General features: G+C 28.8%; 1 protein-coding gene across 2 annotated transcripts in view; it reads right to left on the bottom strand.

The window, feature by feature from the left end:
- Positions 1–7,184: 7,184 nt before the first annotated feature.
- Positions 7,185–12,281, bottom strand: part of LOC135922892 (protein SDA1 homolog) — a 36,583-nt gene continuing 31,486 nt past the window's right edge. For both annotated transcript variants that reach the window (XM_065457402.1, XM_065457401.1), the window contains exon 13: positions 7,185–7,860. In XM_065457402.1, the coding sequence (XP_065313474.1) occupies positions 7,308–7,860 (553 nt within the window). In that variant the 3' untranslated portion in view covers positions 7,185–7,307. The remainder of the gene's footprint in view (positions 7,861–12,281) is intronic.

The raw sequence follows: 12,281 nt of genomic DNA on the forward strand, positions 1-12,281 counted from the left end.
AGGACCTGAATCATTATATATAGTTTTAGGTTAGGTTTAGGAGAAAAAAAATAAAAAGGTTCTTGTTCGGTTAATTTAAAAAATATATATATATCCGGGTTTTATAATATTTGTATATTATTTATATTATATTTTTGTTAAATAAAAATAATAGGCATACAACTTGGATATAATTTATATAAGAGATTGAAAACACCATCTTGTAATTAATTTTTATTATAAGCATCTATGAATTATATATAAAAAAAATATATAAGATTCAAAATAACTCTAAATATATTATTTGAACTTATAAGTAATATATTTTCAAGTATAAATGGATTCCTTTTTGTTTGTTGTGACGATAGCACAAATTTTAGCCCCGAAAAAGCCCTCTCTACAGAAACTTGCGTTGTGGGAACCGCCAGTACTATAAGAGCACGTTTATATAATTCTGGATATTCAAATTATTTCCATTTCTAAAATATAAAAACTGAACCGGTTTAACCGTTTTTTATAAAGGTTCTTTTTACTCCTTCAAAAAATAATTATATCGGTTCGGTTACGGTTGTGGTTCAGATATTTATAACAAAAATAAAAAATTTTTAAAAAAAAATTTAAGGGGATTCGGAATCTTTTTTTTAAAAAAACAATTAAATTATATTTTTTTGCCACCTGACTGGCACCAGAAAATTTTATTTTTTAGAGATATTTAACAGGGATGTGAACCCTTCAACAAAAAAGGGTCCGGGTTCGGGCCCGGTAATAAATTTAAAAAGGACCCGGGTCCAGGGTTCGGGTACGGGTTCAGAGGAAACATAAAAATAATGACTCAAAATAAGACTTTTTTTCATTCATTTTTTATTATACTTCAATATATACACATTTATAATTCGAAATGAGATAATTTATATTTTATTCAATCGCACAATCATGATATCTTCTAAAATATCATCCTTCAGATTTCCAAGTAAATTAGTCAACGATGAAAATCCTCGTTCTACACTTACCTAAAATAGATAGTCATTTTTATAATACATAAATTATTGTACTTGTGTCGCCGGTACAGCCATGACGATTCTAGAAAAGGTATATAATTCTGGATATATTGAAGAATTTTCCTCCCAGAATTTTAAAATGTTTGCATCTCTATTTATTCACATAACTTCCGAGAACTTTTCTATAAAGATACAATAGATTTTTTGCGCCTTTCTATCAGATAATTTAATTTTTTTTCTCTATCTAATAGTAAAATTTCCAGATCATCAATATCGTTATCATATTGTTATCGCTACAACCAGTAGATATTGTTGTAACTAGAGAACTGCACGGGCTGTCCGTAGCCCGACCCGACCCGACCCGACCCGGCCCGAGCCTCGGGCTCGGGTCGGGTTCGGACATCAAAAAAAATTTTTCTCGGGTTCGGGCTCGGGTCGGGTTGTAAAAGCTGTCCGACCCGAAAACCCGACCCGACCCGAAAATATATATAATAATATTAATATCTTAAATAGTTAGTATAATTTATAATATTAATTATAAAATCATATTATTTAATATTTATCACATTTTAGGATTAAAATGTCAATCATATTATTTAATATTTATCACATTTTAGGATTAAAATGTCAATCATATTAACATGTCATGTCATTATTAATTATTATTTTATAAACCTAACAACCCGATACCAAACTATTTTATTACTAAATTGTGTTTCTCGTAAATTACAAGATAAGACATATTTTATGTAAGTTTTATTTATTATTTAACTAGCCTATACATTGTCTTTTTTAACATTTGTTTTAACCCTTCACTACAAAGGTAGAAAAAACTCCCTTAACTACAAAGGTGGGGTCTATTTTACCCCAAATTTTGATTAGATATATCTCAAAACATATTAAAAATTGAGATCTAAAATTTTGAGTATATATTTAAAAAATATTGGAGATAATAAATACAAAATCTTAGATTAATATTTACTTCCAAAAAAAAGTTAGACAAATTTTCCTAAAATTACTGAAATAAAATTTTCTTTTTCAGTACTTCCTTTAATTATTTTATTATCACTAAATAAAATTCAAAAAATTCAAATTTTATTAAATCAATGTTGAATAATGATAATTACATAAATTTTATAAAAAAATATCATATATCAAAAAAAATATTAATCATCAAATATGTAAAATTATTAAAAAATAATAATGTAAATATATATCTTAATATTATTATTGAATATTTTTTTCTTAAGAAACTACAGAGGTGGTAGATACGTTTTTGGACTTCTCTCTATGGGAGGCTGACAATGCGTATTCTGATGCTAGCGCCGAAGTTGACGAGCTAAAAAAATATCTAGATCCGAAATTATGTGTTGATGACGATAATATTTTAAAATGGTGGAAAACAAACCATTATGAGTTTCCAAATTTAAGTATTTTAGCTCTTAAATTCCTGGCTATCCCTGCTTCGTCGGCTAGCAGTGAAAGGGCGTTTTCAGCTGCTGGTAGGGCCTTTGAGGAGAGAAGGACTCGTTTAAAGCCAGATAAACTGGACGCCTCTTTATTTATATATCATAATTATTCACTTTGTGATAATTTTGATAATGATATTGATGAGGTCAATATATAATATAATATGTTCATTATATTTTTTATATATTTATTAACTTTTACATCATATCTATATTCGCATAAATGATGCTTATTATATAATCGTTATAATTTTTAAATTCGCTTGTATATTAATCGTTTTATAATATTTTTTACAAATTTTAAAAATGCAAATATCTTGAATAGATTATGGCCGTCAAATAAACTTTTATTTAAGGTGGCTGAACTGAATAAATACACATAAATTTTTTTTTGGTTATTATAATATTAAAACTTAAATTGCAAAATTTTATTCGGGTCGGGCTCGGGTCGGGTCGGGTTGGATTAAAAAATGTGTGCTCGGGCTCGGGTCGGGCTCGGACAAAAAAATTTTTTTAATTCGGGCTCGGGTCGGGCTCGGGTTGCGAAAAAATTACTTTGCAGTTCTCTAGTTGTAACCACCAATGTATTGTAAATAATAGAATTTTGGGTATGCCATAAATCTTCAAGATGGTCTATAGCCATTTGTTTTTGCTCACTACTTAATAAAACCTGATATCGCGGGTCTAAATATATAGAAGCATATACAACACTATTTTGTAAATATCGTTGCTCTCTTATTTTCGTATTTTCTAATACTTCATTTGAAAAAGAACTTGTTAATCTCCCTAACTCTAATCGACATCTTAACCATATGCCATAAAAATCCGATGAACATAATTGTTCTGCTTGCACTCTTAAAAGGAACCAGCACACTAGTAAGCTCTTTTACTTGATTCCAATTATCACAAAATGATTTCACATGCTCCTATGATAAAATCATTACAGAAATCTTTCAAACTTAATAATCGCTCTAGCATCATACATATAGAGGACCAACGTGTTGTGCAATCTAAAATTGCCATTTACCTTTTCATGGATTTTAATATTCTAACAATTGTGGGAGTTCTTAAATATTTTACAACATACCTTGCTTTATCAATTATAGTTTTAAAGTGATTATTTTTTAGGGAGATTCCACGAAAAAAATTAATAAAATTAAAAAATTATATTTTTACATTAATTTTAAAAAAAAAATTTAAGTTAAAAATTTTTAGCACCCTGAACCCTTGGACCCTCCACTTTTTAAAAGGGTCCGGGTTCACATCCCTGATATTTAATATGTATTACTTTTATGCTTTAAATCATTAAATACTCGAAAAAATGGTCTTAATATAAATTAAATGTACAAAAATAAATGTGGCAATGAAAATATTCACGCCCATTCACGCTTACCACTAAAAAAATTTCGACCCGACCCGCCCGCTCACGAAAGGCAATATTTTGTTTCACGCCCAAAAATTCACGGTGTTTTTAAATTTCTCAAAACATGCTATAATTTTTTACACTTTTTTGAATTTATTCTATTTATTTCTTTAATTCCATTAATCCATAATAACAAAAAATAAAAATCTTTTACTTAGAAAAAGAAGAATGTATATTTTTTTTATTTCAATTGTGTACGCCTTTCCTCTAATAGGCGATTGGCTACAGAAAATAACCTTTCACTAGAAGCCGAATTTGCCAGGGCTGACAAAATTTTACTCTCTAATTTTCTCAAAAAAAGGAAATAAATTTTCCTGCTTCCAAAACTTCAAAATATTGCCATTGTTATTTGTTTTATTTTTTAAATTTTATTTTGATAATATTGATATTAGTATAATTTTAAATAAAATGATAAAACACTAAAATATTAAAACAACTATATAAAAATATGTAAAAATATAAAATTATTAAATAAAAATATATATTGGTCCTTAGCCTTTTTTTTAAAAAAACATTTGGATAATCTCAACTTAAAATTTGTTCGTTGTTATATATAATTTAGTTTTAACAATCTCTAAATGAGTTTGACCTTATTTGACTCAACCTAAAGATACATAGTATTTTTCCTTATTGATTTTTAAAAACGTCTAACTCAATATTACATCCAGAAAAATAAATCATTATAATTTTTTATATACTGAACCGTAACGGGTCACTGCTTAAATGTAATTGTTGCAATAATTCGGATTTTTTATAAATATATTTTGTAATATTTTTTTAAAACAAAAAAGTCAACCTCATCCCTTTTCATTCATTATATGCCTTAATTTTATACTATTTACTTTTAAATTCTCTTTTTAAATCCCTTATTTTGGCCTTTTAATTGTATGGTGCCAGCCGCAAAAAAAAGAGAAGAAAAAGTAATTATATTATTTTATTTTTTTTCATGGGGATTCGGAATATTTTTTTAATATTTAAAAAAAAAAATCCCGAATAAAACGTGGGGATTCAAGATCTTAAATCCCCACGTTGGGATTCCGAATCCCACATGATTATATCCCAATACGACATATATATTGAAATATAATAATAATAAATGAATGAAAAAAGTCTTATTTTGAGTCATATATTTATGTTCCCTGAACCTGGACCCTTTTTAAATTTTATTAATATACCCGAACCCGGACCTAGCCCTTTTTTTTGTCGAAGGGTTTACATCCCTGCTTCTATGTCTTTAAAAAAAGAAGTTAATACAGGTGTTAAATGTAAAACTATGATAAAGGAGATAGAAAATATCGAGGATTAAAGCAAAAAGAATGCGAAGGAGAGGGTTATGTTACAAGAAGAATGGAAGATTTTTGGATAGAAGAGATTATGTAGTTAAAGCGAATAATTGTGGTAGAATGACTGTCGTAAAATGAGATTTTTTGTGATGGTTGATGTTTTTGCAGACGCAACTCCCTTGCTAAAAATGTTAGTAGAGCAAGCACTGGATATGAATGAGTAAAAAGGATCGATTTGGTGATTTTTTGAGATTCAGCGAGTACATCAATGGATAGTTGGATGGAGCATTTGAATTAATGAAAGTGATATCTCAAACCATAAACTGGCCCAGTGGCGTAGCTAGGAATTTTTTATAGAGGGGGTCCATACATATAAACTGGAGGGCTTCGCCCCCCAGACCCCCTTTAACGGGCCTTCGGCCGGGTTTATCTTACAAATCATAACCATATCTTCGATAATATATAATAAATATATTTTTTAAATGCATCAATAATATGTTATTATAATTTAGTAGATTATTCTCAATGACTTTATAATAATACTATCCAGAATAATTTCAATAGTAATATAATATCCTTCCACAAACATCAAAACTAGAAAAATATAATTCATATAAAATCACTTTTAAGTCTTTTGAACGTATAATCTCAAAAGAAATTTTGCTCTGGGAGGGGTCCAAACCCGAAAACCACCCCCGTAGCTATGCCACTGAACTGGCCCCTCGATCAAGGAATTGAGGAATTCCGTCTGAATGTTCCCCATCGGTTCCAAAGATACAGGTTGATTCAGGTTTAAAGAAGATGCCCGTTGACTTAAGGGCATGCTTAATAAGGTTATTGCATTTAATATGCCGCGGGAAACGGTCTCATCAAAATCGGCAGTTACAACAATGCTGTCCTTAATATCAACATTGGCTCCATAGTGCCTGCACTGGCAAGGCACCAATTTTGCATTAAGCCTTAGTCCATTAGCGAAACTTAGCTTATCTGTGGAGAAGTAAATGAGGGTTAAAGGGTATGATTTCCATAAAATCTTAACTTGATGTTTGGTTCACGTGATAAAAAAATTGAGATAGTTGTAATGAACGCTTGATTTTATGCAGGCGAGGGTGCCTTCATTGTGTGGAGGATCCCAGTCTTTGTGTATGTAAGAGAAAGATCGTTGATTGTTTATGAAAAGGAATCCATAAATGAAGGTGCAGTTTTAGAAAGAGTTAAGAGTGATCGTAAACCAAAGAAGCGATACTTATAGCCATGAGTCATGATTAAACCAGAGATGGATCTCTTCAATTTGACAAAAATTTCGAATGATTAGCAAATTTGAAGATGGATGTGGATCCAAAGAATGTAAATAATTTTAGAAATATAGTTTAAAAAAATTAAGAAAAAAAAAGCTTGATGAAAAGGAGGTATTTGTAAAGTGAAGTAGGGAAGATAAGCATCAGAGAAGTTATTGATTATTTAAAATCATTAATTGATAATTAAGATTGATTAGGAAGGAGAGCTAGGTTTTAATTCTGTATTTTATTGTGATTTACATACCTATTAATATTACAAATATTTTTTAGAATTTATGCACAATTTTATGTTGCCTTTTATTAATATTTTACTATATGTCTTCGAAATGAATACTTTCTAAATGATTAGTTCTGATAAATTTTAAATGTTCCAAAAAAATGATTTTAATATTTATAATAGAAAAAATTATCACCCCCCCCCCACCCCTCTCCCCGAAGAAAATTTATGGCCAGGTGCCCATATATAACTAAATAACCTAATCACCAGTTTATAGATTTTCATGTATATTAATAATTTTAAAGCCTTTTGGGACTTTCTACCAACCTTTACGATAAAAGATACCATTTTATACATTTAAATGAAAAATTTAACAAATAAAACTCAAAGCAAAATAGGCTTTGTTGCACATAACCCTAATATTCAATGTCAATGCTATTTTTGAAATATTGGTCCAATTAACTCGTGGACAGTTCATCTTCAGATCTTAGATTGAATATTATGTTTTTTTCCCAGCACACTTTTATTACAAGAATTTGACTAATAAAAAAATAAAAAAATAATAAAATTATAATACAATAAAACATAAATTAACAAATAATTTTACACGACTTTTTTTCATTTATAATTTTTAAAAAAATCAACGTCGCTTGACATGGTTCATCTTCTTAAAACGTCTATTTTGTTTAATGGTCTTTTTGCGTACGTCCTCCTTTTCTTTGAAAGACCGAGCACGACGTTTTCCTCGCATTTTAGAGCGCACCATCATGAAGGGTTTTAATTTTCGTTTGCCACGATTTGTGGTTGCCCGTTTAGGCTGGCATGGGTCATCAGCGGCTGAAAGTTTGCTCATTCTCAGCGCCCGAATCCTATCAGCCTTTTTCATTTTGGGCAACTTGTAGATTCTTTCAATGTCACCAAGACTGGGTAAGACTTCAGAGTCGTCCGATTCATCGTCAGAATCATCGTCTGTTTTTGAAAGATTTTCGTTTGTTATATCATCTACTTTATCTGATCTATTGGCCTTTTGGTTAAAATTATCTATACTTTCCGTCATTCTGGCTTCTTCGTCAAGATGGTCCGATTTCGTCTCGTCATCATTATAATCGTCTGATTCGGAGGATACCACTTCTTTGGCCGAATCAACTAATTCTGATTCTTCAGAATCCCTATCCAATTCATTATATTCTTGCCTATTATAAAAGAAAATTCATTTGGATGAAATGAGGGAAAAATAAAACTTTTTTTAACCGAGGGTAAGGGGGGCAGAATAAATTTTTCCTTGCCCATAATCAAAGATTTAGAGACCCCGCCAGGGTAAATTAGTTTTAAAACTGGAATGTCCGAAGGAAAATAAACGAATAAAAATGTTGGGCCAATGGGGGAGGGGGGGGGCGAGGGTTGGAAAGTTATTTTGGAAAAACATTACCAAATGTACTCGCACTTGACAATCTTTAAAATTTCGGGTCAGGTCTGGGAAAATCAAGTCCGGGCATGGCCTGCAGGTCTATGGCTACATAATAAATATCCATCCATGGTCGCCTTATAAGTAAAAGATAATATTCATCATCCGTGAGTTAATAAATTTATCTACCTTTGCAAACATTAAAGTAATACATCTTGCAACAACAAATAAAAGCATAAGGAAAGAAATGTATAGTTAACAACCATAGATGAATCCAAAGCCAAATGATAGAACTATTTAGTGTTGTTAATTAGTCGAGTTCTTTCGACTATGACTAATAGTTGTGGTCATGGAAATCGACCAAAAACTTTAGCGACTAAATTACGAGTTCTTTCGACGACTAATAGTCGTAGTCATGGAAATCGACTAAAAACTTTAGCGATTAAATTAGTCTATTAGTCGACTAAGTTGATCTATTTACTCAGCATAATCGACTCATTTAGTCTTCATGCTTAATCGATTAATTTAGTAGATTAAATCAATTTTTTGAGCCTAACCGAACCTTCTTCCGACTACTTGAGATATCAGAGAAGATAAACCATAGAAAAGTCACAATATTCGTTATTTTTAATAATCTTTTTGGATCAAATGGGCAAAAATATTCATGTTAAATTAAAATTTAAATTAGGATGTATCATTGAAAAGTGACAATTGTCATAATCGTTATTTTTGAAGTTTTTTGAGTTATTTTAAAGTAAATAAATAAAAATATGTTTTGTAACCTTAAATTAAAATTTCAGTGAAGATGTACCATAGAAAAGTGATAATTGTCATAATCGTTATTTTTAATTTTTTTAAAACAAATAGGTAAAATATATATTGTAAAGATGTTAAATTTAAATGAGGATGTATAAGAAAAGTAAAAATTGTCATAAATCGTTATTTTTAACTTTTTTCGAGTTTTTTGCTGAAATGAGCTTGTTTCTACCCCATGCCCATCAGTTTAATTAAGCTGGCTAGCTAGATAATTTTAAAAAGAGCGAGCGAACCTGTTAAAAGATTTTAGGAATGGGCGGGCTAAAAAAATTTAACACATATATATATTATTTAAAATCTATTAGCTAAACATTAATAAATATGTGCTTCATATACAAATTTTTAATATCAAATTATCGGTAACTGTTGTGGATGTTAGCGTAGGATAAATTAATGAGATAACAAAACTTGTTGGATTTGATTTGAATGGAAGAATATAACATCGAAGTGGGTGAAAATATGAATTCCATTTTCCCAAAAGCAAAAAAAAATTAAATTTTAAAGGCAATGTTTGAAATAGGTATCATCTACGTCAAGATTAAATCACAACATAAGGGTTGATGAGATTGAAAGTGAGGAGAGCTCACTAATTACTTAACAAAACATTTAAATTTTAAAGTAAGGAGATTGATTAATAATTCTGCTACTTAATTTATTTTAAAATTTATAAACAATTTATTTAAATTTAGCATCATTACTTTTTTTAAAAAATATTAACGGTTTCACGATCTTCCTTTAATTATAGTATTATAACCAAAAGAATTTAAAATTCAAAGTTTCATCTACCAAAAATTTATCTTACCCCTATACCCTCTTTAAAAACTTTGTAGGCATTAAATAATTTTCCTAAAGTTGATAAATATTTTTTTATTTTTATTATCACCAAAAAAATTTTAAAATGCAGAATTTTATCTACCGAAAATTTTGTAGAAAAAACTGTTTTTAAAATATCTTAAATAAAAAAAATGATATATTAATTTTAAAAAATAACAAAAAAAATTATATCACCTTCCCACGAAAGTAGCAATAACCTCAGGGGAGGAATTGATTATTTATTTTCTAAAATAATAATTTTAATAAATATACAAAAGATATTACAAGAATGGCGCAGTCGATTAAAAATAGTGCACACAAATTGAGCCTTTCAAGAGCAAATAATGGATTTCAAATGACCTCGTGCAAATTGGTAAAATTACAGTTTGGCGTTAGCAACCATTTTAATAAGTTTGCTTTTTCATTATTTTATTATTATTCGCTGTGTAATATTATATAAAATGTAATATAAATATCTTACTTATATCCCAAAAAGGAATATTTAGAAATTAAAGAAATAAGAACGCAGACGATAATATAATTTTCAAAAGACAAATCCTTTTTTTAAGAACTTATGTAACGCTCAATTTGTGCGCACTATTACTCAAATTTTTTCATCCTACGCTTAATTTAATTGAATTTTTATCAATATAATCAAAAAAATGAGGAAAAATTAATAGATTATATTCAAAATCTTCGAAAATTGGCAACGACTTGTGAATTTGGGGAATATTTAAATACTGCATTAAGAGATAAATTTATATTCGGAATAAAAAATCCTAAAATTTTACAAAGATTATTATCTGAAGATATATAGACATAAATAAAGCTATTCAAATAGCTACTGCAGTAGAAACAGCTATAAAAAATACAAAATTAATACAATGATGAAACTAGAATCGATCAGTTAGAAGTGGAACATAATGATAATATAAATAAAATTAAAAAGTTAATAATGATAATGATAAACAATCCAAGTCATATAATAATTATAATACTAGCTACAAAAAACTAAATTCCTGTCATTCCTGCGGCGGAAACCATAGAAGGGAAAATTGTTTTTTTCAAGAATGCCACTTGTTATAAATGCAACAAATTGGGCACATTGCTCGAGTCTGTAGAAAAGAAATAGTGAATTTTATTAATAATAAAACAAACGAATATAATCCAGAATTTTGGGTTAATGTTAAAATAAACAACAGCGATGTCAGAATGGAATTAGATACTGGAGCTGGGGTAAGCATAATTAACGAAATATATTGGAAAAATAAACTTAATTGTCCTGGATTAACAAATTGCAGGCTAAACTTAAAAGCTATACAGGAACCAATATACCGCTATTAGGTTAGACTGTAATAAAAGTACAATATAAAGGACGAACATTAGAACTAACTCTCATAATTACAAAAGGATATACCAAAAATCTCATTGGAAGAAACTGGATAACTAAATTTCCCAAAATGACTGAAATACCTGAAAGGACCAAACAAATAAATAACATTAATATACAAAATGAATTTCCTCAATTATTTACCAAAGAATTGGGCTGCTTGGAAGATTTTAAGGCACAAATATACATGAAAAACGAGAAACCAATTTTCTGTAAATCACGTCCCGTACCATACGCATTAAAAGATAAAGTTGAAGAAGATTTAGACGGATTGCTAAAAAAAGGAGATTTTGAAAAATAAAAAATTGCGATTTCGATATTTCTATAAATTACTAAATAAGACACTATTGCGATTTCGATATTCCTATAATTACTAAAAAAGACATTACAAGAATGAAATAATTTTAAATTTATATTATAATTTATATTTAAACAAAAAATTTTTAATGTATAAATCTAATCTAACATTATTAATTTTATAAAATTATAGTTATTGAATTTATTTGATAATAAAAGGTAACAAAATATGCAGGCGCGTATGCAGCGCCCCCCCCCCTCCAAAGCCAAAAAATGCAGATGCCGGATTATATTTTATTGTTAATATTTATTCCTATCTCATATATATATTTAATTACATTTATTTATCACATTCATCTACTAAGTTATTTTATCAATTAATTTCGATTTCAAGTTTTCCCAAGCGTAATTTACCTATTATAATTTTAGTGGCGTATTATTTATCTAAATTTCTAATCAAATAATAAATATCTCTGAAACTCCTTGTCCAACAGGGAGAAAGAAATTGCAAGCTTGTCCAACGAGATTGAGTCTCCGCCATCAATAAGTAACAGCTTTTATAGAGTTAGAAGAGCCGATTATTAATGCTATTACTGAAATATCACAATGGCTTGAAAGAAATATTTCTTCAGAAGCAAGAAAATTATTGGATTCAATACCTATTCCAAATTTTTTTTCTCATTAGAATGTATTATTTAATTATACAACTATTTTATGTAATACTTTACAAAAACATGACATTGACTTGATTAAGAAGATGAGAATAGCGAAGAGCATTTTATTAGAACTCAAGGAAATTAGAGCTAATTTGATGAAGAATTTCATATTTTATATGCTATTGTTGAGTAAAAAGCAGAGCTATACATGTTTAATATTTGCCCCCCCCCTTGACT

The sequence above is a fragment of the Gordionus sp. m RMFG-2023 genome, chromosome 1 (genome assembly GCF_954871325.1).
Source record: "Gordionus sp. m RMFG-2023 chromosome 1, tfGorSpeb1-WG-v2, whole genome shotgun sequence".
Lineage (NCBI taxonomy): Eukaryota > Metazoa > Nematomorpha > Gordioida > Chordodea > Parachordodidae > Gordionus > Gordionus sp. m RMFG-2023.